Source organism: Corapipo altera, unplaced genomic scaffold (assembly GCF_003945725.1).
Source record: "Corapipo altera isolate COAL_440 unplaced genomic scaffold, ASM394572v1 354, whole genome shotgun sequence".
NCBI classification, from domain to species: domain Eukaryota; kingdom Metazoa; phylum Chordata; class Aves; order Passeriformes; family Pipridae; genus Corapipo; species Corapipo altera.
The window spans coordinates 756237-783799 of NW_020885020.1; the positions used below are offsets into that span (position 1 = coordinate 756237).

Here is a 27563-nt window from a genome sequence, read left to right on the forward strand (position 1 = left end):
GCAGGAGTCTGAGCAATCCAGGATTTTTCAGTCCAGGGGAAAGGGAAAAGAGACCCCAAAAGTTTCCACCATTGGTTCTGGGGGTTATCCTGCCCCCCTTTTCCTTTCGGGATGCAGTTCCAGAAATCAGAAAACTGGAGTGGCAAACACAAACTGTGTTCTGCAAACACCCCCAAGTGTCTCGGGCTGGTAAGAAGAGAACAGAACATTTCTTCTCTTCCTTCCCAGCTCCCCTGATTCCTGTCCCAAAGCCCCCCCAGGGCAAAGCCTCCCACCCTTCCAAATGTCTGCATCTGACCTGCAAAATACTCCCATGGTGGGGATGATCCACTGGGTGGGTTTGCAGGTCCAGACAGCAGAAAAAGAAACCAAGAAGCAAAAAAAAAAAAAACAAACCAACAAACCAAAAACCCCCACAGAAACATCAATCACTAAGGAAAAATAAGGCCACTGGCACTTCATCCATGATCCAAGCAACTAAAAACCTTGGGAACACCCTTTCAGGGGACTAAAGCTCTGCACCCAGTTGTGTCCACACTAATACTCTTTGCAGGTTTAGGAGTGCCTAAAGCACAGAACACCCAGAGGTCAGGAGGAAAACACTGCTGACACCTGCAGCTCGCTCAGAAAGAAATCCCTGGAGTTATTCCCGCAGAAAAAGTCACCAGGACACACACTGGGGAGGAAACAGGTACTTAAATTAATCCTTTCTAAATGAACATATGCAATAAAAATGGAATTAACACCTGTGCAGATAAAATACTTCAGCTCCCTCACACGGGGATGCTCCAACTGCATTTTCACTTGGTCCTAATCAGATTCCTGATAGCTCTGAGCAGGATTCAGGAACCTTCTGACTGGCAGGAGGGGGGAAAAGAATCATTTAATCCCCATTTATCCTGTACCTCGTGTTGATGAGGAGAAGGAGATGTTGGGAGAAGTGGCCACAGAGGAGAAAAGGGCTCTGAAAACCTGGGAATGAGAAACAGCAGCTCCCATTTAAACAAACAAGTTATTTTAATAACTCTGCAACTTGAACATTCAAGTGAATATCATTTTAACCTGCAGAATAACATCTAAAAATCAATGTAATAACATTTTAACACAATTTTAGGGTTCCAGTCCCTAAACATTTTAAATCTGAACAAGGCATATCTGCTAATTGGGATTTGGTGGGTTTTTTTGGTAGGAATGTCAGTGAGTCCCAAGGCTTTTTTTTTTAGTCTTCTCTTTTCCCTCTTCTTCACTTCCTTGCAGCCTGGTTTATGCTGAGAACCATCCTCTGGATTTTTTCATCATTCCTTAAAATATTGGCTTTGACAGCACGAATCTTGTCCTGCTGGTCTTTAATCAACTGGTCCAGCTCAGCCAGCTCAGCTTTTAATGGTTCCAGAGCACTGTCTGTGACGCTGAAAGACAACAGCAGGATGTTGGTGGGAACAAGCCTCAGCTTATTTAATCCTCAGAAAAAGGACACTGCAATACCTGAAAGGCTGCAAAGTATTTCATGGAGTCATCAAATCCCAGAATGGTTTGGGTTGGGAGAGACCTTAATCATCTTGTCCCACACCTCTGCCATGGGCAGGGACACCTCTCCCTCGAGCTCCAAGCCTTGTCCAACCTGGCCTATAAGTTGTTCCAAACTTTCCTGAGAGAAAGTTTGGAAGAAGCAGCACAACGACAGGGATAGGAGAGAATACTGTACAGGAGAGACCCCCACGAGGCAACAGCAGAACTCACTTCTTGGCTCATCTGGTTTAGCTGCTAAAACTCCAAAAGAAGGACCAGAGAAGCTGTGGCTGCCACATCCTTGGGCGTGTTCAAGGCCAGGATGGGGCCTGGAGCAACCTGGGATGGTGGAAGGTGTCCCTGCCCATGGCAGGGGTGGAATGGGATGATTAAGGTCCTTTCCAATCCAAACCATCCAGGGATTCCATGATACAGAAACTGAGCCTCACCAGGGACAGACAATCCTACCCCAAGAGGAAATTTAATAAATTTAATGAATCCTACCCCAATAAACCACAAGTTGCATCTGAAGTCCATGAGGCCCCCTTCCATAATTCTGCCAATCCTCAGGAATGCTGCCCAGCCAGGGAATGGCAGCCTGGAGGAGCCTGCTGTCACCCTGAATTCCCCAGACACCCCAGGGCTCATCAGCTGAGATCCACAGCTCCAACCCATTCCCCTTTCCCCTCCTTCCCACCACGGGAACCACCAAAAGCATCCCTACAACTTCCATGGACGTTTCCCCACTGCAGCAGAAACAGAGCAAACAATGACGTGCATCCAAATCCCAGGACATTTGGGAAGCATTGTCTGACACTCCGGAATTCTTTCCTGAAGGAAAACCACTGTGTTGATCTGATTAGGGTCTCACAGGAAACCTCATTGTGTTCTCATCCTACCAGGAGAGGAGCCAGCTGAGAATCCACCCATCTTGCATCTGCATGGATGAAGCACATGGATTCAGGGAGCAGCAAATCTCCCTGGGCTGGCTGTGACTCCAACAATATGGATTTCTACTTCAGATTTGGGATCAGAGGACACACAGCTGGAAGGGATGGTGTGCTTTCAAGGAGTGTAAAGGCACAGAGGTGGACAAGCAAGGCCAAGGAATCTGTTCCAACACCACTCAGACCATGGAAGGACATGGGAATCCATGGCTGAACAAGGGAATCCATGGCTGAACACGTGAGTCCATGACTGAATATGTGAATCCATGGCTGAACATGGGAATTCATGGAAGAACATGGGAATCCATGGCTGAACATGGGAACTCATGAGACAATATGGGAATTCATGGCTGAACATGTGAATCCATGGCAGAACATGTGAATTCATGGCGAAGAGTAGGCTGGGATTTAGGAATGCTCTCCCAGTCCTGACTCCAAAGCTCCTTTTTTTTTTATCAGCTCTCCTCCCACTGCCCTTCCCACCTTTGGGAGAAGGAAGCCAAGGCAGCCCCTGAGATGCCACCCCCATGTCCCCTCTGCTCTCTGCACACCCCCTCAGACTGGGCTGGAGGCACTTCCCCTCTCCAAAGCCCACTCCAGAGCCCCAACCCATGGCGGGGACTGGGGACAAGTTGGCTCTGAGAAATAAGTCCAGCTCTCCCAGAGACAGGAATGTCTCCTGAGCCAAGCCCAGCCCTCCCTGAGCACACTGACCTCTGCTCTCTCCTCAGGGCTTCCTCGTGCTGCCTGTTCTCCTGCTTCCACATCTCCAGCTCGTTCTTCATGGCATCCATGTCCTCCTGGATGTAATCCACGATCCTGCCAAGGGCTAAGGCGTTCTGGCACAGAGTCTGGATGGAGGCCTGAGACTTCCCGATTTCTTTGGCTACCAAGTCCCTCTCTCTCTTCCTGGATCCTTCTGAAACAATCGGCTTCTCCTAAGGGAAAGGATCAATAAGGAAAGCATAAAAATTAGGGAAAAGTGAAGAATGCTTTGGAGTCTGGGAAGGAGCTGGAGAAGTGTTTCTGACAGGATGAAATGGAAGAGAAAAACCATGGAATCACAGAGTGGTTTCAGTTGGGAGGGACCTTAAAGCTCATCCCATGGGCAGGGACACCTTCCACTGTCCCAGGTTGCTCCAAGCCCTGTCCAACCCGGCCTTGAACACTCCAGGGATGGGGCAGCCACAACTTTCTGGGTAAGCTTTGAAAACAGCAGCAAGTTTTGGGAGCTCCAGCACCTGTTGAAGGGCAAAGCCTCCTCCTGGTTCTCTAAACCCCTTCTCTCCCTCCACTGTCCATACCTGGATTTCCAGCTCCTAATGCTGGTCCCAGTAACAACCCTTCCCAGCTCCAATACATGGTGGTGATTCCCTGCCTTGTCCTCCTGTTAACGGCTGGAAAACCGTGCAGGCTGCAGGTGTGGCCTCAACAAACTCCCAAAGAATTCCTACTGCTTCCCTCCTGTGCAGCCAGCAGAGTCTCTGTGGGGCAGCTCCTAAAGCCTCAGGTTACTGCAAGTTAAACAGGAGTTTCCTACAGTGGGAAAGCCAGGAAGAGCAAAGGGATGCCATAAAAAGAGCAAAGCGATGCCACGTTGTTAATTCACTGCAATAAGATTATTTCAGGAAAACCATCACCGTGAAGGAAAAGCCCACTGTTTTTTTTCACCCCCACCAAGAAAAAACAACCTGGTTTTTCTTTCTTTCCAACACTCCCACAGGTCAAATTCCCAAACCCAGCCCCACGGAGCTGGAAGTGCAGCTATTTAAAGTCATTGAAGATGTGCCAGAAAACTAGAGAGGCCTTTTTCTCCCCCCACAACTGCAGGGTGAACCCATTCCTGGGCACAACTCCTGGCTGCTGTGGAAGCAGGGAGGTGGCAGAGGGCTCCTCCCTGGTGCTGGGACACAGGATCCATCCTCTTCCCAACCTGGTCTGGCTTCCTGTGTGAGCCAGGGGCTGTTTGCTCAGCTGGGTTTTGGAGGCAGCAGCAGCTCCTGCCAAACCTTGGTGAACTCAGAGGCTTTGGGGGAGAGAGAGATGGAGTTAGAAAAGCACTTTGGGCAAGATTCAAAGGCTGAGCTTGCCTTAGGTTGGGCTTGTGCTTTGCCACACACGTGGTGCAGGAAAACAGTGGGATTTGGGAGTTTAGTGGGAGTTTATGTTCCAGTTGTTTCATTAGGAACGGGGCTGGAGTGACAAACGTGCTGAACTCGTGACCTTCGCTTCCGAAGGGGCTCCATGAGCTGCTAAAAACAACACTCCCTGAATTCCCTCCCTCACAGCAGCAGGTGTTTCATTACACACAGCACATAAACCACGGCATTCCGTGTTTTCTGGAGCCATCCATGTGTTCCTTATCCCGTAGGATGCAGGGATGAAAGCGCTGAGCTCTCACTGGGTTTCGAAGCCCTTCTCTGTCCTAACTCTGGTTTCCTACTCCTTGTGCTCCTTTCACAGGGAAGCTTAATCCATGGCACTGGACTTTCCACATGGAACTGGGAAGTTTAAAGACAACCAGCTTCAACTCAGCAGCAGAGTTGGATCAGATCCAGCAGCTTCCCAGGATAAAGTCCTGTTGCCTTGTTTTTCCCAAGTCCTCCAAACCCTCCCCACTTTCCTCCCCACCATCCATTATCCAAAGCCTCAGCCAAGAAATAAGGAATTCATTCCAAGTCCAACCATGTCAGAAGGGAGAAGACTCAGCCAGTCCATTATCTGAGAGTTGGGCTGTGAAAACCCGGGGAATGCTTCCTTTTTATTTTCCAAATGCCAAGTTTGGGAACATTTCCTACGGCATTCTCCTGGAAAAGCTGGCAGCCCATGGACTGGACAGGTGGGCTTTTCCAAGTAAAAATCCCCCAGTTCAGTAAAGAAGCAAACCAGAATTTTGCACTTTAGGTACAGAATGTATCTCCACATAGATCTATAAAAGCACAGATCTCTAACACACAGAGCCAGCCAACAATTTGAAATATTCTCCGCCAAAATAGGGAGCTGCCTGAAAAGCTCAAGTGGCAATAAAACACCATGGAATGTTTGGGATCAATCAGGAAAACACCCTTAAAGTACACCAGCAAATATTCCAAACTAATTCTAGCATCCCAGGAATTTCAGCATGTTCTTTGTGTAGTTGAATTCCTCAAAACTGACATGAAAAGGGCGACATATTGTCCCATCCAAATCCCAGCCACAGGATCCCAGGATCATTAAGGCTGGAAAAGACTTTTAGGGTCACCAGCCACTCTTTCTTCATTTAATTAACACTGCCAAGATCACAGAGTGGTTTGGGTTGGAAGGGACCTCAAAGACCATCCAGTTCCACCCAGGGACACCTTCCACTAGCCCAGGTTGCTCCAAGCTGTCCTTGAACACTTCCAGGGCTGGAGCAGCCACGATGCCACACGTCCTGCAGCTCAGGAATGATCAGCACGAACCCCTCAGGCTTTGCCAACTCTCACTAATTATAAAGAATTAAGAGGGAGACAAACCCATTACTGTGTGTCCCCAGCTCTGCAGTTCCAGTTACAGGTTAAAATCCACATGGGACACCCTTGGAAATGCCCAGGAATTCCGGCAGGGGGTTTATTACAGACAAGGTGGGTGGCACAAGGCTCGAGCACAACCTCTGCACAACCATGGAACTGGATATCTCCAGGAGCTGGATTAGCCCAGGCTGTTCCATCAGGCCCTACACCTCAACCAACCCTCCTTTCCCAACACAATCCATAAATTATCCCCACGGAAAAGGCTGGATCACTTCTGGAGGCCCAACACGCCCCCCTTCCTCCGTGTTTGTCACGAGGCACCAAGACCAATGTTTGGTTTGGATTCCCAGGAAAAGGCCTGCCTTTCCCATCCCCTCCGTGCCAGCAGAACACGGGCACCTGAACAACTGAAGAGCAGGAATTTTCTTTTTTAACCTTTTTTCATCAGTAGGGGGAAAATTACCAACAAGGCTCCAGAAACCACCAGAATTTCTAGAAACAGCCTTTCCTTACTTTTACAGCCACTCCTTTGTTCCCCTTTTTTTTTTATTTAATTAACAGTATTTTAAATATGCATCAAATTAGCCCGAACATCCATCAAGCATTTAATAGTTTCTACAGCCCCTTTTAACTCTACTATTGTGCCCCACTAAGAAAACAGGCCCAAGTAATCAGAGTTTTATTGAGCTCCCCCGTCTCCCCCCACCTCTTTCTACGGGACAGGGCAGAGACTTCATTTTGGACAAGTAATTTTGATCCATTCCATGCAAAACCAACAAGGTGGGAGCTTTTTTTTTTTCCTGTATAAAATATGGTTTTGGATCATAAAGGCTGTTTTCTTTTCCTGCTTTTTACAGAGGCTGCATTTTCAGTAGATTGTAACTATCCACGAGGGAGCCCCATAAGAAACTCTTTCACAGGAACAGGGGGAAACCAGTAACTGTGAAATCATTTGAAATGAGCAGGATGCTTTTCCTGCTGGTGCCAGGTATGGAGTTCAGTCCCAGGCCAAGGAGCTGGAGACACAATGTTCTTCACCACTGGATTTACCAGACTCAGTCTGAGCTGGAAGGCACCTCAGGAGAATAAAAGAATGGATCTTTCAAAGGGGATTTTTAATTCTTCTTTTTTTTTTTTTTTTTTTCTGGACAGAAACATTCATATTTGATCCCTCTAAAAAGAGCTGGGCTTTGCACTGGACATGGACACCCCGCTCAGCCCCCAGAGCTGCTCTGCTTTCCCTCACACTCAGCCTGTGCTGGGGAGAAAAATCTTCCCCAAATCTCCTGTATTTGGGGCAGAATTCAACAGAGTAAGTGGAATCATGGAATTCCAGGCTGGTTTGGATTGGAAGGGACCTTAAAGCTCATCCCATTCCATCCCCTGCCATGGGCAGGGACACCTTCCACTAGCCCAGGGTGCTCCAACCTGGCCTTGGACACTTCCAGGGATGGGGCAGCCACAGCTTCCCTGGAAATTGCATCCCTCACCACCCTCCCAGCCAAGAATTCCTTCCTAATATCCCATCTAACCTGCTGGCAGTGGGAAGCCATTCCCCCTTGTCCCCCTTGTCCTGTCCCTCCATCCCTTGTCCCCAGTCCCTCTCCAGCTCTCCTGGAGCCCCTTTAAGCCCTGGAAGAGGCACTAAGGTCTCCCTGGAGGCTTCTCCTCTCCAGGTCGCACATTCCCAGCTCTCCCAGCCTGGCTCGATCCCTGTGAATCCAGTCTGACCACACACACAGCCCAGGAGACAATTCCAGCTGGAATTAATGCCATTAACTGATGGCACATTGGGTGCCAGTCCTGCCCAGCCTTCCTTCCCTGCTCACCCCACTGGAACTCTGCATCCACCAGCTCCTCCTCTGGGAAAAAAACACCTTTTTCCCATTGAAAAAGAACTTGGAATAAACCTGGTCCCTGTGGTAACCAAGCTGTGAGCCCTGTGCTGTGTCCTGGGACACACTCCCCCTCTCCCAGGGATGGAACCACTCCATTCCCACTTCTATCCCTCCCTTCTGGAAACACTTCCATCCGCTGCCTCATTTGGATTTATACTGGACCTACAGGAGAGAAATTCCATGTTTTTGTGTGCAAAGGAGCCAGGACTCCAGGATTATCCCAAATCCTGCCCCTGTGTTGTAACACCACTGCTTGGGGACCAAATTATTTACCCTGGGACACCCCAGGATGGTGTGGTTTGACTGGAAAACCTCTCCCAAATTCTGGGATATCTGAATCCCAACCAACAGCATTGGTTGGAGGGGACACCCCTGTGCTGCAGTTGAGGGATTAATTTAAAAATCACTGACCTGCAGAGCTTTAAACAACCAGAATCAGCAATAATTATATTTCTTCTAAGCCTCAAAGTGCCCAAGGTATCCCAATTTAATTAATTAAATTAATATTAAAAAATAAAAAGCTCTTCAGGAAAACCACTTTTCTTTGGATCAGGAATCCAGGAAAACTACACTTCTCCCTGGATCAGGAATCCAGGAAAACTGCACTTCTCCCTGGATCTGGATTTCAGGAAAACCACACTTCTCCCTGGATCATCTTTCCATGAAAACTACACTTCTCTGTGGATTATGACTCCAGGAAAACTACACTTTTCCCAGAATCATCTTTTCAGGAAAACTATACTTCTCCCTGGATCATGACTCCAGGAAAACTTCTCATCTCTCTGGATCAGGACTCCAGGAAAACTACACTTCTCTCAGGACAAGGATTTCAAGAAAATTATACTTTTCCCTGGATCACCTTTCCAGGAAAACTACACTTCTCCTTAGATCATCTTTTCAGGAAATCTACATTTCTCTCTCTCTGGATCAGGATTTCAGGAAAACAACACTTCTCCCTAGATTATGACTCCAGGAAAACTACACTTTTCCCTGGATCAGGACTCCAGGAAAACTGCACTTCTCCCTGGACCATCTTTTCAGGAAAACTCCTGATCTCTCTGGATCATGACTTGAGGAAAACTACACTTCTCTCTGGATCAGGACTCCAGGAAAACGAAACTTTTCCCTGGATCAAAATTTCAGGCAAACTACACCTTTCTGTGGATCATCATCTCAGGCAAACGACCCCTCTCCCTGGATCCCAAAGCCCTCCAGTGTCACTGGAAAAGCAGGAGCAGCACAGCCCCCTCCTGCAGGAGCGGTCCCGGCTGCTCGGAAAGGCCATCCCATGATATTCCAGGGGCTCGGGCAGGTTGTCAGTGCTGCAGTGGGAAGTCAGCAGGATTTTTCCAGCCCCAGCTGACACAGCTCAGGGCTCAAAAGGTGCCACAAACCCCAAGCAGGGACTGAATGGATGTTGGAGAGGCTCCAAGTGAGCCGGGAACGCCCTGGATATCAGAGAAGGGACAATTGGCCTTTGCAAACATTTGGAGGGGTTCAAAGGGCTTTTGTCTTTAGGGTGTTCTCTTCATCTGAGAGAAAAACCATCCAGAAAATGGAGCACAAACAGCAGGGGAAGCTTCCCGAGCTGGAAATCCATGGGATTGTGTCAATCCTGCCCTGTTAGCCCGTCCTGTGCCCTGACAGGACACACCAAGCAGCACAGAGGGACAGTGTGACCTGAGCGGCTAATGCTGCTCCCAAACTTAGGCTGGAGTGATGATCCAACAGCACCATCTAGTCAGAAATCCAGGAATAGAACAGCTTGGCTTGTTCTCCAGGGCTCAGGAATGAGCTGAAGCATCAACAGAGCACAATCCACTGTTTTGTTTCCAGGGAAATTTCCCCTTCAAGCTCCTGCCAAACAGCCAAGGGCGTCTCAGTGATCCCAGAGCTGCACATTTCTAAGGAATGGGGTGTGATCCAGCAAGGTGGATAAAGATGGGTAATTCCTAATGGATTTATGAGCAGGAATCTAAAGGTGTTTTCCTGGTTTTAGAAGGATTTGGGTTCTTCATTCACAGAATTATCAGAGACGGGTTTGGGTTGGAAGGACCTTAAAGCTCATCCCATTCCACCCCCTGCCATGGGCAGGGACACCTTCCACTAGCCCAGCTTGCTCCAACCTGGCCTTGGGCACTTCCAGGGATGGGGCAGCCACAGCTTCTCTGGGAATTCCATCCCAGCCCCTCCCCACCCTCACAGGGAAGGATTTCTTCCCAATATCCCATCCAAACCTCAGTGGGTTCATAAACCACGGCCCTTGCAACACATGAAGGGAATTTCCTTCCAGGCAAGCAGGCCTGGGGCTGCCCAGCCAATCCCAAACTTCAGGGAGGAAAATACACTCCCCATGAGCTGGATCTGCCATCCCAACTTTTTCTTTTGGGAAAGCTGAAAGAGGCAGAGAAGTGGTCAAGGCTCCAAGAGCCACCACGGATTTCAGGGAGCTCTGGGAAAAGCTGGACTCGGGGTCTGAGCTGCAGCATTTCAAACACTCCAGATCATTCCTGACAAAGAACATCGAGAGCAAAAACCTCCAAGGCTGAGTGAAGATTAAAAGAAATGAGGAGATGGGGAAGGGAAGATCGAGGAGTTCACGAAATGCACTTGTTTTCCCAAAAAAAGCTGTCTAATTTTGTAAGAGATTTCTGGAACTCACTGTATCCCCTCAGTGCCTCTTCACCAGCGCATCCAACTGGAGTTGGAGACTTCCCACAGGGTCAAGTCCACCTAAAAACTTTGTAAGGTTGAAAAGCAAAAGCTGTCCAGTTGTAACAGGAAGACACTTAAATTAGGGGGGTTCAACCTTTTGTGAGCACTCACAGGTCCTTTTTAGACCCTTTATAAGGCAGCAAAACAACAACAAACAAAAAACAAACAAAACCCCAGCAAACCCAAAAACTAATTTCCCTTTCACAACTACTGACTGAGGAAAAAAAAATCACAGCAGCAGACAGAGGAAAAGCTTGGTCAGAAATGGGAAAAAAAACATATTTAAGGCAAAGAAAAAGGTCATGATTACAATCTTTAGTCTCAGATTTCCTTGCAGGTCATTCCCATCTTACCCTCTCTGTCGTCTGGGATGATTTCTGTGATGCCTCATAATCCTTCTTGGTTTCCAGGATTCTTTTTACCAGCCCACCTGTTGAACAATCCAGATATTCCTCAGCATTGCTTGGCACTAAACGTGTTTCAAACATTAAAATCAAACCCGACTGCTTCCATTTTTTATAATGCAAACAGTTCTTAGGGCCAGGGGAACAGCATTTTATTGTGTATTTTTCATCCTGAGATCCAATGTATTTGTTAGTTCCATTTTTTTCTCTGAAGCTTTTCTAGAAGTGGCCCTGAGGGTCAATCCCACCTCTGAGCTGACAAGCTGTACCTGACACTGCAAATGTGGGGAGAGCCCTTCCCAAACCTTCATTTGTGAAGCCCAGCCATAATGATGATGATGATATAAAAATATATATAAAAGCAAACATACCATGCTTCTGATCATCAACCAGCTCAACTTCAGGTTCCTGAACAGGCAGGAAGAGAGATTTAGTTGGAAAAAGTTGGTGTTGCTGTACAATTATTACAGTTATTCAAAAATACTCAGGTGGAAGCTGCTTAAGTCCATTCCAGAATCCCAGACTGGTTTGGGTTGGAAGGACCTTAAAGTTCATCTCATTCCACCCCTGCCATGGGCAGGAACACCTTTCCCTATCCCAGGCTGCTCCAACCTGGTCTTGGACATTTCCAGGGATGGGGCAGCCACAGCTCCTCTGGGAATTCCATCCCAGCCCCTCCCCACCCTCACAGTCAAGAATTCCTTCCCAATATCCTGTTTGTCAGTGGGAAGCCATTCCCCCTTGTCCTATCCCTCCATCCCTTGTCCCCAGTCCCTCTCCAGCTCTCCTGGAGCCCCTTTAGGCCCTGCAAGGGGCTCTCAGGTCTCCCTGGAGCCTCCTCTCCACCAAGCTGAACATTCCAAACAAAACACGGAAAAATGTTCTGTAACGTGCACCATGACCAAACCTTTCTCATGTGTGGCAGAGGCTCTGCTGCCTCCACCACAAACTGCTCGTCCTCCTCCTCCTCAGGACCCTGCTGGTCCAGGATCACGGTCGGGGCGGTTTTGGCGCTGCCGCTCCTGCAGGAGACACGAGGAAAGTGGGAATCTTTGGGAGGTCTGCCCAGACCAAAACTAAATAAGCAACTAAAACTAAATAAGCAACTAAAACTAAATAAGCAACTGAAAGCCAACTACAATCCCAGAATCACCGAGGTTGGAAAAGCCCCTCAAGGTCACAGAGTCCAACCTGTGGGTGACCCCCTTCACCCCGAGCAGAGCAGTGACCCCCCAGAGCTGGGGAGGCACAGTAGAGCTGGGGAACAGCTGCTTCCAGAGCCCACATTCCCACCTTTCTGGGATCAGGGGCTCTGTGCTCTCCTGCCGTCTCACTCGGGGAGGGGCCAGCCTGGCACTGCCGGGGCGCGGGATCCGCCTGGAACGACAGCGGGAAAAGGGTTTGCACGGGACACACACCAACGCTGGGCAACCAAGGAGGTCAGCTGGGGATCCACATCCCAGCTCATCTCACCCACACACCCCCCTCCTGAGGGAGGCCACGGAATGTTCTTCTCAAACATCCCTCATGTTAATAAAATTACATCCCAAACTCCCCCGGATCACAAACAGGACAAGGATAAAACCCCCACCTTTGGCTGGGCTGAGGGGGTGCATCGGGAGGTGCTTCCCCACCTTCAGGCTTTTCAGGAGCCACGTTCTCCACTTCTCTCCCTGTTGGATAAAACAACAGAAAAAGGAAAAAGGCAAGGAAAAGCTGATTTTCCCCCCGACAGTATTTTGAATTGTACCAGAGCTCATGGAACACAGCAGTGCCAAGCTGCTTCAATTAGAAATAAAGTCCTATATAAAGCTAAAGATCTTGGGGCCCTGCCAGTTTTTAACCAAGCACAATTCAAAAGGGACACTGACAAATTAAAATTTAAAAAAAAAAAAATTAAAAATTTTTAAAAATTTTAAGACTTCTTAACTGAAAAGTTAAATTTCTTCGGTTTTATATGTTTCTTAATATTGGGAGTTTCCCTCAGCTGTGAAAATACAATGAACTCACTCAACTTTTGCAGAGGATTCTAGGATTTGAGGATTTCTTCTGCAATTCCCCCCCTAGTCCAGATATTTAATAATCATAAGGAAAAGGAGGAAGGAAAAAATCACATACTGGCATTCCCAAAATGGAAAATTGACCTTGTATTAACATGGTTGTTCAAGAACTCCCTGGAATAGATTTCAAAAAATTCCCAACAGGTTTTTATTTTCAAGTGAGAACCCACAAAGTGTTTATAAACTCTTTACTTCTGATTTCTTTTTAACTGACTGAGTTCCTACAGAGGGAATCCCAAGGGACTGAGGGGCAGCATTTTCCTTGGGATGTGGCCTCTTGGAAAACTCGCCAAAGAATAGGAAAAAGAAAATAACAGTAATTGTTTTATCAAGGAATGTACTTTTTTCAAACCAGCTGTGATTAAAACACAAGGCAGAGGTTGGATGAAGTGTAAATCCCCCTCCTCTGATCTTTTACCAGCGTGGATTTGATCCCAAAGCCCCCAGGTCGGACTTCCCACGGCACTGGAATTTTACCCTGCCCTACCTTTGTGTTTTCCTGCAGCTGCTGGTTCATTTCTCTCCTGCAGTTCAGCTCCACCATACTGGGCAATCCCACTCCTCGTGTCCACAGCTCCTGGAACAAACCAGTTGATGGCCAAATGAAACCACAGAGCCAGGAAAGAAGGGCTTAAGGGCTATCCCAGCATGATAAACCCTCCTCAGTGGCAATAAATCACAGCCCAAGTGCACAAAGGCTCTTCTAGGGGAGCACTGAGGGAACTCCTGATGTTCCTGCAAATTCATGGCAACTCCTTCCATTCAAAACAATTTACAGATTATTATTTATTAGCCTGGCCAAACAATACAATATTAAGAGCATTTGATTACTACTAATTATCCTTAATTAATTCCCTGAGTTACAGGGGGATGCTGGTGACAAAAGCAAAGTAAGACACAGTGGAAAAAAGTTGAAATATTCAGTATAAATCTGATTTTTAACTGGAGAAGAGGTGCACTGTCCGGAAATCAGGACTGAGACACCTTCAGTATTTTGGACATGGAAACCTAAAACAAAACCCCAAAGAAAATGTGGGGTTTGGGGAAGATTCAGCAACACTCAGCTCTTTGTACTAATTAATAACAGTGACACGGGCAGAGGAAGGGGATGAAGATCTTCCTTAGTCTAAAAAGCACCAGTTTTTAACCAGAATTGGCTATTTTTCAACAGGGATCAGTAACAGGGGGCATTTTATCTCCTGAACAGAGACATTAAAGTGATTTCTGGATTTCTGGGGTAAAACTAAACCACTGAAGGAAAATCAAAATCCACCAGGTCACTGAAATAAAAGTAGGGGGAGAGGGAAAGGCATTTATTTAAAATGGATTTCTTTCTTTATTTTATTTGGTAGAAATGAGGTCTGGGGACCAGCCAGTTTTATTCCTTGTGTTTATCCTTGTGTTTCTCCAGGCATTTCCTCTTGGTTTCCCATACAAAGCTTGGATTCCTTTCTTCCTGATGTGCAAGTATTAAGCATTTGGAATATTCGGAAGATAATCTAGTTCCATATATTAAATATTTAATATATTTCTATACAAAAGCTGGTGAAATAACCAGTGGAAACGAGGGATCTCGACAGCTAAATAATTGGATTATTTGGAAAGCCTGGTTTAATGCCCATTAAACTCGGTTCGAACCACTTGAAGATTAAAAACTTCACTGAAAGCTTGTCTGGAGAGACAAAACTGCAGGTGTGAGATGGTTCCTGCTGGTTGTCCCAGCTGTTAAACAGCTCCAGGGAACAAAGCCAGAGGTTTCCACGCAAAGGCTCTACAATCCATAGCCAGCTCATCTTCCCTGCTCCAACTCCCACCACAAGGTTCCACCTGGAATATTTTAAGTGTCCCAAGCTATGGAAATCACTCACAAAGCTTTGGCTTGGCTTGAATTCCTCCGACTGGCTTTTCAACTCAAGGAAACCCAGGAAGTGCAACACGAATATGGAACAAACATCCCAGGAAATTCGTTTTTGCACCAGCAAAAAGTTCATCTCTGGGAATCCCAGAAACACTGAAGTTGGAAAAGCCCTCCAAGATCATCAAGTCCAACCTCTGGCCTTGCCTATTTTGTTGGTTGTTTGGTGTGGGTTTTTTTAACAAATATTATCTTTTCATTTATATCCCCAAGAATTCCTAAAGAGCAAGATTTCAGATCCTTGACAAATGACTGAATGATTCAGAACAGAAGTGAAGTTTGGATTCCCTGTGTATGTTTTGGAAGAGCACTCTCCCCAAATATCAGTGAGTGATAAAGTTACAAATTTAGAGTTCATAGCTGTAGGATTCTTATACAGAAAAGCACATTTTGCCTCACAAACCCCTTTCATCTTCTAAAACAACCTTAAATGACATATCCTAAGCCTTACTAAAGCACTGTGCTTTTACAAATTTTAAACTTACAAATGTTAAATAAGCCAGGAACAGTTGCAGACAAGTCAAAAAGTCCATTTAGAGAGAACACAATAATTTCCAGGAGAAGAGAATTCATCCCTGCACGAGAAATGTGAGCAAACTGAACCCAATTTCACTTTTTCTGGACCAAATCCAGGCAGGAAAATTGCCTCTTGGATTCATAAATGCAGGTTGGGAGTATAAACCGAGGTCTGACAATAATAAACAAGGATATTTCAGTATTTCTGCTGTTTCTATTTACTAACCCTCCAGCACATTGAACAGAAATAATAATATCCTCCCTCTGGTTACCTTCTCCTCCAGGTTTGGAGCGTTGCCTCGATCCTTTACTTGAAGGCTGCCTTGATATCCCTGCAGGACTTTCACTCTGGAAAAGAAATTCCAGAAATTTATACAACTGTAGAGCTAAAAAATCCTATAATTATATCTAAAATTTACTTACACGTGTTGCTTTTTCACCTGCATTTCTTCAGAACTGACCCACACGTTTTGAGTGTGTTTCCCTCAAAGTCTGCAGGTTTTTTTCCTGGGTATATCCCAGGTCAGATTTCCTTAGGGTAAAACCAACTTCCAAATGTGAATGAGGAGTATCCAACCCTGTGGAAGTTGTGGAGTGCCCGTGATGCCACTGCTGGTCTTGGGATCTGATGTTTGGCTCCTAAAAGGAGTAAAATGTTTCCAATCCCCTCATAACCTGCCGGGAAGTCTTTTAAATTTCATTCCAAAACAGAAGCAAGGATTAAACAATTGTCCTATTGGGCTTCCACAGTCTACCACTCAAATGGCAACTTCCTTGGATAAAGATCCTGGACAAACTAAGGGGGTGCTGCCAGAAAGTCCAGCAGACAACGGATGATCCAAAGGTGCAGCTGGTCCAGGAGGGAGGGGGAGAGTTCCCAAGGGGAAAAGATGAAACTGGAGGAAACTTCAGGATGTTTCTGAGGATCCTGACCTTAGTCTGGAGGCAGAGAGGCCAGGAAATGAAAGCAGGGAAGCACAGACTGGAATGATCCTGTTCTCCCTGGATGCACCTGGCCCTGCCTCAATCCAGGAACACCTGACTGACAATTCCTTCTGCACCCAGCAACGCTCCTTGGAAAGGACCAAGGCTGCAAGTTGGGAAAAAGACGTGCAAAAGCAGCAGTCCCTTTGGGATGAGATGCCAGCATTCCCAGGGGATTTGCCACTCGCTCTGCCTGGAGCACAGCAGGGGCCAAAGGAATCCAGAGAAGGTGGAAAGGAGGGTTCCTGCCAGCCCAAGGAAACTCCTGGGAATGGGAGCAGGGGGGGAAGGAGACAGCCCATCCCCTTACACCCATCCTGGCTCCCACAAGGGGATCCTGCTTCCCTGTGGACCAGAGCATGGAGCCAGTGGTGAGATCTGGCCCTCACTGCACACAATAAACCAGTAGCTTCCAACAAGTTTCCAACACGGACGGGGCTTGGAGCAACCTGGGCTAGTGGAAGGTGTCCCTGCCCACGGCAGGGGGTGGAACCAGGTGGTCTTTAAGGTCCCTTCCACTCAAAGCACCCTGGGATTCTATGATTCCACGATTTATGCTTCCAACAACTTCCCTGTCCTTATCCCTAACTCCCTGATTTCTTTAGCAAAGGAAGCAACGACCACTGAACACACCAAGGTGAAGTTCCAGGTGATTTGTAGAATTCCACTTTATGTTTCCGGGCTTTCTATCCCAATAATCTCTGCCCCCTATCCAAAATCCTGAAATATGTTTAGCACCTCACAGGATTGCCTTCCTCATGTGCTTTTTCTGGGGAGTTTGTGTGAACTCATAGTCCCTGAAGTTTTCATCCAAGATTTATTCCAGCCCCGCTGATAATCACAATCCTTAAGGTTGGAAAAGACCTCCAAGATCATCCTGTCCAACCTTCAATGTCCATGTGCTTGACCTAAAAATGAGGGTTACAAATTCTTCCAGTGTTATGCCAACGTTAACCCTGGATGTTCCACCGACCTGCAGGAGAAAACTGTCAAATCCCACCATTAATTTTCCAGAATATTCTTGAACACAGGACAATGGCCCATCCATGGCATAATGGATAAGGACACAACAAGATGCTCTGGGTTGGAAAGGACCTTCAAGCTCATCTCATTCCACCCCCTGCCACCTTCCATGACAAGGTTCCTCCTCTTGAGGAAATACAAGGAAAACCAGACAGAATTCCAGACCCCTCAGCTAACATTGAAGTGGTTCATCTTCATTATCCTTAATTACTTTCCCAACCCCAAGCCTTTGCAAGGAGAAAAAGTGAAGCCCATCTGGCACATTCCAGCTCCAGCAGCTCCTGGGTGATGTCATTATTAGCACAGGGAGTTGGGAAGAGGCGCTGAGGTTTCTGGAAAAGTGGATTTAGTTTATTGATGTCAGGCAGGGGCTACAAATACTGGTTTTGCAGAGCCACTGGCAGCAGGTGCAGGGTAAAAGCTGACATTTCCTCAAAAAAACCCCCAAAATCCCACAATATTTATGATTTGGGGGTTTCCAAAGGGAGAGAAAAGAGGTCATTCCCCTTCTTAGGGATTCACAGGCTTTGAAAAGCAGCCACTGGAGCCATTAAAGGGAAATCTTACACTCCATCCTGGAAAAAACACATTCTATGGAATTCTTGATGGATGGATGCTTCCCATTTTTGAGTGATTATGGAGAGGATCCAGCAAACCATCCATTCTGCTGCTCTGGCCTCATTATTAACCTTTAAATAGGTTGAATTTCACTTTAAAATGTAAGAAAACAAGTTTTTCTGATGTCTCAGAAATCATTAGATAATTCCCCCCCCCCTCCAATTCATCAGCTCCACTGATAGGTAGATAATAATAATTAAGAATAAACAAATAATAAAAAAAAAAAATTAAGTGTGTGAACCAAAATTTAATTCAACCAGCCCTCAAAAATACCTTTTTTTTTCTACTTAGATCCACAGGGCCAGGAGGTGTATTTGCATTTCTACAATAAATAACGTGTGCAAGGATAATTTTATATAAATTAAACATACATAAAGGGAGATCTTGACTTGCTAAGGCCAACTGAAGTGCTGTGGGGAGGAGACTTAGCAAGAGAATATCAATCAGTTATCACTTGTGAAGCCTCACGAGATGATGTTCATCTGCACACAGAAAGATTAGGAAAATCCCTCTTTTTGAAGCCTAAGTTGAAATGATGGTTTTCTAACACACTGACACCAAAAAGAGGGGGTCATTCCCAGCAGATTTCCATGGAGTGATTCTCTCTGCTGGTTTTCTTTTGTTCCATAGTTTGTTATAACATCCAATTAAGCTCCGACAGAAAGAGAAGTTGGTCAGATCTGATTCAAGGGACCATTTCCAGAGCACTGTGCTTTGCAGGGCATCAATAAAACTCATTTTCCAAGTGGCCAAAAGTGACAGGATATTACACAAAGCTTTAGCCAAGAGTTTCAGCAGCCACAGGAAACATGGAGGAGCCTTTTCCAAGGTGTTTGGCCCCAGGGATAAATGACAAACCTGTTCTGTTCCACTTCCAGCCCAACAGCACCATGTGCTCCATGACCTCCAGCACCTTCTGTGCAAAGATAAAGTGATCCTCATTATTTAGAAGGTCAAACAAAAGCCATTTTAAATATGATTTTTTTTTTTTTTACCTGAGGTGGACTGAGAGAGAACAGAACAACCCAACCCTGATCCCAAACTGTGGAATGCAAGAGCCAGCCTTGAGGCAGCTTCTGATTGCCATGTGTTGCCCAAATGTCTCTTAATTCCTACTTATCCTTGCTTTCTTCTAGCTCCAGAAAATTAGAGATACCCATGGGATGACTATTGCACAACACACAGAGTTGCTTTAGTGACAGAAAAATACACTGAAATTAAAAAAAATAATAAAGTCAACCTGTTGAAATTTACGTAGATTTTAAAGCTTGGATAATTAGCAACAAGAGGAATTAAGACTTGCACAAATACACAGAGAATCTTATTAAGATCCTTAATTTCATAGGAGCAAAGCCAGGAGCCAAACTCTGAAGGCTTTGCTGTACATGTAGAATATGAATTAAAAAAAGCTGAATTGATTTGTCTTCTAAAGGAAACACAGAGAAAAGGTAAAAAGGTTCGTCCTCAGGGCAAAAAAGAGGGGTTGCCTCCAATTGTTTCACTTCTCTTATGGTGAATATATATATTGTATAACCATATACATAAAACATAGCTGATGATTGATGCTGAGGATTTATTAATTCTGCAGCAGAGACTGCAAAAATCTGAGTCAATATTTGCCATGTGCACAGGGGGAACTTGTTTCCCTTCCTTTGAATCCATTTGTTTCACTGGCACGTGACTTCAATGGAGCTACAGTGGTGAAAAGAGGGTAAATCCCTGGAAATAAAGGCATTACCTTGCTGTGGATTCTAATTATTTCATGCTGGAATTTCCTCTGTTTCACTCTGTGCAACTATCACAGCTCGAAAAATTCACTGGGCACATTTTAATCTCATTTTCCTCTTCCACAGCCTTAAAGATGAGGAACCTTTTGTCCTGCGCTGGTTTAAAGGGTGTGTTTTCATCACCTAAATAACAATAAATCAGCAGCCTCTGCTCTTACACAAGCGAACAGGGGCAAGAATGTCCTCTAGGAAGGATCTCAGGGAATAAAATCCACTTCCAAGCCTTGGAATCCCTCCCAAAAGCACTTAAGAAGGGAAATGAAACTTGCCTGCCCCCGTGCAGGATTGTGGTGCCCAAGAGCACGACGAGAGCTTGGGACGAGGCTCAGAATTTCCATCAGAGCCCCAGTTTGCAGGAAGTTTAACTTGGCCAGGAATATTTGCTTGGGGCTAAAAAAAGACCCTTCTTTTTTAAGCTCTGCCTCCAAGTGCCAGCAACTTAAAAAGTTTGCTTGGATTTCAGTCCAGGTGGAGCTCTAAATTCCTCACCCCGTGTGGAAGACACGGTGATGTCAGCGGGCCCAGAGACTCCTGCGAGACTGGGGGTCCTGCCTCTCTTTTTCCTTAGGCTGAGCTGCTTCACCTTCATTCCCTGAAGTCTCACTGTCTAAATATGAAGTCATCTGGCTCCCTAATTCCCCACATTGCCTCATGTCCCTGGGAAGCAGCAGCTGGAGACACAGAGGTATCCCAAAGAACAGCTCCTGTTCCGAGGCGCTCCCCGAGCTGCTCCCACCATCATCCAGCTACACAACAGGGGCCCTGAAACAACAGGGGGTTTCTTTTCTTTCTAAAACAGTAGCTCCTGTTAAAGCATAACAATAAATGAAAAAAACCAACAGCTTTCCAGGGAAGATCCTGAGGAACAAGGAGAAACCCCAGGGCAGGGGGTTGGAAGGAGATGAGCTTTAAGGTCCCTCCCAACCCAAGCTATTCTGGGAGTCTGTGAACTTGGAACAAACCAGTATTTTTCCTGGAGTACCCAACATATCAACACCCAGGAATAAAATCTGGAAAACGAAATAAATTGAGTGGATTTTTTTTTTTTTTTTGATCCAAGCTCAGAGAAATTTTTAATAAATAAATAACCAACCAACCAACCAGACAAGCATCTGTTCTGTGTAGTTTACAGCCCTAAAACTTGTTATCTACCTACTTTTCAATCAAAATCTTTCCAAGGAGACTCCCAAATCATTCTGAAGTGCAACACTTTCAACATTCCTGTATTTCCCACTACTAACCTCATTATCTGGCTGGCACTGGCTGTCTTTAGTTGGCCTCTGTGTTTTCCTAAGTGTGGATTCCTCAGGATCTGTGGGCTGTAAAAGGAATGAGTTGGTTTAGATTCAGTGGGCTGACATTCACCCAAATTAAGCTCCCTCTGAACAGAAGCATCTTTGATGTCCATCAATCCCGAATTTCTGCCATGAAGAGAGCAGAAGAGGGGAACAGGAATTATTTAGAGGAGAAGGAGAAGATAAGAAGAACAACAAAACAAAAAGCAATGAAGAGATGGCTTTTAAAGACAGTTTAGGATTTAGAATCAGGGAATCCCAGAATGGTCTGGGTTGGAAGGGACCTGAAAGCTCTTCTTGTTCCAACTGACTCCACACTGAGGCCTTCTAGGACCTGAAGGGGCCGACAAGAAAGAAGGAGAGAGACTTGGGACAAGGGATGGAGGGACAGGACAAGGGGGAATGGCTTCCCACTGCCAGAGGGCAGGGTTAGGTGGGATATTGGGAAGGAATTTTTGGTTGTGAGGGTGGGGAGGGGCTGGGATGGAATTCCCAGAGAAGCTGTGGCTGCCCCATCCCTGGAAGTCCCCAAGGTCAGTCTGGAGCAAGCTGGGCTAGTGGAAGGTGTCCCTGGCAATGGCAGGGGGTGGGATGGGATGAGCTTTAAGGTCCCTCCCAACCCAAACCACTCTGGGATTCTCTCATTCATCTCTTCTAAATGACTCTTTTAATGGATCTGTGCTCACCTGGAACACCACAGCAAGAGGCTACTGGAACACAAATGAAAAAGGCAGAAAAGGACAAAAAATATCTAAATTAAAGTACCTAAATTGAAGCTCAGCAGAATCCCAGAATGGTTTGGGCTGGGAGGGACCTCAGAGACCATCTCCTTCCAACCTTCTGACAGGCTGGGACAGCTGGGGGTGGAGAAAAGAAGACCCCAGGGAGACCTTAGAGACCCTTCCGGTGCCTAAAAGGACACCAAGAAAGCTGGAGAGGGACTTGGGACAAGGGATGGAGGGACAGGACAAGGGGCAATTGCTGCCCCAGAGGGCAGGGTTAGATGGGATATTGTGAAGGAATTGTTGGCTGGGAGGGTGGGGAGGCCCTGGCACAGGTTGCCCAGAGAAGCTGTGGCTGCCCCTGGATCCCTGGAAGTGTCCAAGGCCAGTTTGGATGGGGCTTGGAGCAACCTGGGACAGTGGAAGGTGTCCCTGCCCATGGCAGGGGGTGGGACTGGATGGTGTTGAAGTCACACCCACAAGAATCCAGATGGGCTTCCCAGCAGTTCTTCCAATTAAAAAGAAACAAAAACCAAAACAAACAAATAAACAAACAAACAAAACAAAACAAACCACACCAAAAAACCCCCAAAAACAAACAAACAAAACAAAAAAACCCCCCAAAACCAAAACCAAACAAACAAAAAAACCACAAAAAACAAAACAAAAAACCCCCAAAAAACCAACAACAACAACAACAAAATAAAAAACCAAAAAGCCAAGCAGCTTAATCTAGAAAGCCAGAAAAAAATAATACAGAAATGCAACTCCACCTTTTGTGTCCTGCTCCAGACTCCACCCCAGAACCTTCCCCTCAGGAGAGGAACTGCTGCTGAAGGGAGGACTGAATTGCTAAAGGAGCAGAAACGCAGCCATGGGAGGTCACTGGAACAACCACAGCATGGGCAAAGTTCTCCTCTGCAGTGACATTCCCGTTACCTTTCTCTCTGCTTTTTCCTTCCCACGTTCCCAGAGATGCTCCTCATTCTTTTCCTTGTCCCCGCGTCTGTCCCGATCTCTTCCTCTCTCTCTGTCCTTCTCTCCTTCCCTGTCCCTGCCCTTCTCTTTGCCTTTTCCTTTCACTCTGTCCTTTTCTCTTCCTCCTTCATGTTTTTTCTCTTTTTCCTGTCCTTTCTCACACTCCAGATCATCTTCTGTGTCTCCTTTTCCTTTGCTTTTTTCCGGTTCTCTTCCTTGCTTGCTTGATTTTCTGCTCCTTTCCCTTTCTCGCTTTTCTCCTTCCCTCGAGGTCTCACGTTCTGGTTCTTTGTGCCTCTCCTTATTATCCTTCTGCTTCTCACCCTCCTTTTCTCTTTCTCTGCTCTCTTTGGGTTTGCTGTCTCTGCTTGAGCTTCTGTCTTTGATTTCAGGGTCCCTCCTGCTCTAAAATGAAAGTCAACACTCCAAATTAATTCCGGTAGCACTCAGTGACTTTACACGGACAAAAAAAACAACCAAATAAATAATACCCTCCAGAAAAATGGAAATTCTACCTCTTTATCCCTATGGCTTTTTGGTTCTTCTGGTTTGGACTCTCTGCTTTCCTTCTCTCGAGGTTTGGAGGATGGAGGTTTCCCTTTAGGATCAGCTCTTTCCCCAGCTAAGACCCTTTTTACAGCAGCATCACTGGAGAGCTGCAAGGAACAGAAAAACATCAGGGAAATGAGGAAATTCTTTTAGGAAATGTCTCCTTTTTTCCTAACTCTGTGATCAACATGACCTGGGGGTTGGGGTTTTCTTCTGGGTCTGCTGCTGCTGTTGTTATAAATAAAGCTCTTTTTTTTTTTTTCTCCTTCACAGAATCAATCAGAGAAAAGGCCTCTGAAACCACTGAATTCTTTCCCAGGAGCTCTTTTATATCAAACACCTCCCTTTAAGGTCCTACTTAATTAATTCTTGTTACAATTTGATTAAATGAACCAGAACTATAGAAATTGATGGTGGGGTTTTTTTAGTGTACTACAATTCTCATTGCAACTGCTTAAATATATTTCAAAATGATGAAAAACCTGTCAAATGCTTATAGCAGGACTGTCAGATTGGTTAAATATTCTTAAAATCACACAGTGTTGGATCTGCATCCACTCTCAGGCCACTCCACTGTTGCCCAATACTTGTTCCATCCAAAAAAAACCCCATCCCATTTCCAGGGAATTTTCCTTCCTGAAACAGGAATAGCTTTGCAATCACTACACTGAGGTTGACTCCTGATTCTCTCCTGGTTTATAAATGCATGTATTGATCAACATTCCCCTTCCCTGATCTCAAGTGATTCATAAGGAATTAACACAGCCAATTAAAACAAAATAATTTCAATTATTAGCAGAGATAATGCAAAGCAAACTCCCAGGCAGCCTGTGAACACTGCAATATTTCACTGTTAAACAGACACAATTTCTTCACTCTCATTAATTCAAGGGGTTCCAAAATACCTTTGTTTTGAAGGGTATTTTTGAAAGGTTTTTTGAAATACCTTTGTATTTCAAAAACCTCTGTAACACTTTTAATATAAGAATTATTTTAAGAACATAACGATAGAAATTACATGTAAAAATGTAATAATTCAGTGTAAGAGCTGCCCCTGCAGTTGTTTTCAACCACTTATCAAATATCTCCTTTGCAGCGTTTCCATATTCAGAAAAGGCCCGGCGGAAAAACGACTTTCATTCCAGAATTAAGAGGTTTGACTGAGGGATCCCCTGGGCCACCAGTAAATATCAAAGCAACTGCTCCAATCTCCCTGTGTGTATGAAAGGCAGTCCCACCTTGTTCAAACAACACCTCCCAATGGCCTGGAGGAACTCGTTGGTTTTCTCAGGCTCGTGCCCAGCCACGACACGCACTGGCCTCACTGCCAGGGGCTCCCCTGTCACCAGCACCACCACATCGATGGCCTTCTGAAGGAAGTGGATTTTGGAATCTTTATCCTGGCAAAAGAGCAAGTCAGAGGTATTTTTAGCTCCATTTAGTTCAGAATTACACTTCACGACTTGCCCCGAGGGCCCTTCGACGGACACGACGTCTTCCAGTGGTCATGGAAGATCAGAAGTAAAACATAAACACCAAATAAACAAATTAAGACTTTACTGGAGGGTTTCTGGCCCAGAGAATGAAAAGTTGGTGTGAAGGAGAAAATCCCAGTGGGGAGAAAACAGGAGTTTATTAATAAAATTCCCAAATCTTCGTTTGCGAAGCCCAGCGATGATTAATAAAATGTAACATGATGATGATTAATAAAATGTAACAAAATGTTCCCCCCATTCAGAAATAAAAAGGAAGGGAAAGAAATGCTGCAACCTCCTAATAAGTAGTCGTCCATCCTTCCTGAAATCTAATAATTTATAGAAGGAGACAAGACATTATTCTAAATCAAACACGTTTTCAAATAAAGATCCAAACTTTCCTCCTCCGTCCTCATCATTTCCAGGAGTTATCTGTGTGTTCTGTCCATGTAAGAAATCCTAATGGACCAGTGGGAAATCTACAGCTCCCACCTGCAGCAGGAAATCAAACTGTATCAAGATAGAAATATCTGAAACAGTGCTGAGGGTTTTTTATTGGGTGGATTTAAGGTATTTCCCTTATTTCAAGTGACAGAAATTGATATGTATATAAATATAATGAAATATAAATATAAATAAATATAGATATAAATATAGATTATATATATATACATACAAAATATTTATATTTATAAGATGATATAAAAAATTACAAGATCAAGCCTGATATCCAATATTTGCATTTTGCTAGGAACCAGCAATTCCAAATCAACCTGGGAGTTGGAGAACTCAGGGAGCTCAGCCAAGACCCAAGCAGAAAGCAGCAAATACAGATGAAAGTCCCCCTTGTACTTAAGAAAAGCAGTTTTCAGGGATAATATTCACCTCCTCTCTCAGTAATGAGCCATTTTTAAACTGCAATAAAGCTACTGTGGAATGCAGCTCCTACAGAAATGCCTCAGCAAGTCCTGGGATACTAAACAGGAATATTCCATGGATATATCTATGTACCTTATATATGTGTGTGCATAGACACAAATACATAAAGCAATAAAGCCACAGACTCCACTGAGAGACCACAAGACTCTTAAAACCTGCCTGTGGATTTCTAGGGATTGTGATTTCTTATCAATTTATCCCTCATTATTGATCAATTATTTATTATCAATCCCTTGCTACAGAATGATTTTTTTCTCATACAATAATAACTGGGAAAAGTGGATCTGGGCAGAGATTACCCCTCAGTGGTTTGAAATAGGTATAAAAACAGTTGTTTGCACCCAGCAAAGTGTCACAGCCACAGATCAATCCATAGCTGTTCACCCCATGCAGTGCACAATAAAACCCACAGGCAGGAACTTCCACAGCAAAACTAAAGACAGATCCTTGAGGCAGAGCACGGAAAAGGCCAAAAGAACCTCGTGGCAGCTTTCAAAGAATACTTATTTTAAAGCTAAGGAAGTAAGGAAGTCTCAGACCCACCTTAACATTGTCTGACTTCAACTCAAAATCAGTGTAAAGTCCTTTCAGAAAACCTGTCACCCTGATCACCTAAAAAACAGAAGAGAAGGAGTAGGTTAAGAACACTTAAAGCTTCTGCTTTAAGTAATAAATTAGGAAGTAATAAAAAGTAATAACACAGCTCCTGATTTTCATCTGTATTGTTTATTTTTCACTGTATTCATGGGGCATTTAATACCATTTATTAGATTTGAAGCTTCAGCACCTTTTAAACTTTGGGATATGGACATACTGATCACATGACCAGATGCCCTCACCCTTCATCTCCAAGGAAATCTTTCCCTCAAGCTCCTGCCAACCAGCCAAGGGCATTTCAGTGATGCCAGAGCCACACATTTCTACGGAATGGGGTGTGATCCAGCAAGGTGGATAAAGATGGGTAATTCCTAATGGATTTATGAGCAGGAATCTAAAGGTGTTTTCCTGGTTTTAGAAGGATTTGGGTTCTTCATTCACAGAATCATCAGAGACGGGTTTGGGTTGGAAGGACCTTACAGCTCATCCCATCCCACCCCCTGCCATGGGCAGGGACACCTTCCACTAAGCCCAGGGTGCTCCAACCTGGCCTTGGACACTTCCAGGGATGGGGCAGCCACGGTTTCTCTGGGAATTCCATCCCAGCCCCTCCCCACCCTCCCAGGAGAGAATTCCTTCCCAGTATCCCACCTAACCCCGCTCTCTGCCAGCGCGAACCCCTTTTCCAAGCGCCTCCCCCCGCCCCAGCTCCCGCGATGCCCTCGGCCCTCCGGCCGTGCCCCGTGCGTGTCGCCAGCCCGGGGGTGCCCCTGGCAGTGCGGGGAGCGCTGGCGGTGCCCGGGGGTGCCCGGTCCCACCTCGGAGATGAGGTCGTGCAGGTACCGGAACGGCGGCTTGTTCAGCAGCGCGTCCGTCAGCGGCGGCTTGCGGATCACCTGCCCCAGGCTCTCCCGCGTCCGCCGCGCCACCGCCTCGTTCATGGCGGCGGCCCCCGGGCCCCGGCGCTCAGCCGGTGCTCATCCCAGGGCGATCCAGCGGCAAATCCCACCGGGAATGCACCGGCAGCGGCCCGGCCGCGCTCCCGGCGTGCCCCGCGCTGCGCATGCGCGCGGCGCGTTGCTAAGGGACAGCGCGGCCATAGCAACCGCATAGCCCTGAGGGGGAAAAAACCGGGAATCGG

The 27563-nt window shown here is 45.9% G+C and overlaps 1 protein-coding gene across 1 annotated transcript; it reads right to left on the reverse strand.

Moving 5' to 3' along the window:
- Positions 1-998: 998 nt before the first annotated feature.
- Positions 999-27476, reverse strand: TRAF3IP1 (TRAF3 interacting protein 1). Its single transcript, XM_027667829.1, has 15 exons — positions 27241-27476; positions 26369-26437; positions 24650-24811; positions 23378-23518; positions 22824-23267; positions 21109-21186; positions 15728-15803; positions 13512-13601; positions 12556-12637; positions 12258-12341; positions 11872-11986; positions 11336-11372; positions 10914-10990; positions 3171-3394; positions 999-1409 (listed from the first exon to the last, which is right to left on the reverse strand). The coding sequence occupies exons 1-15, from the start codon at positions 27361-27363 to the stop codon at positions 1244-1246; spliced, it is 1968 nt and encodes a 655-aa protein (XP_027523630.1). The 5' UTR covers positions 27364-27476; the 3' UTR covers positions 999-1243.
- Between the last annotated feature and the right edge of the window lie 87 nt (positions 27477-27563).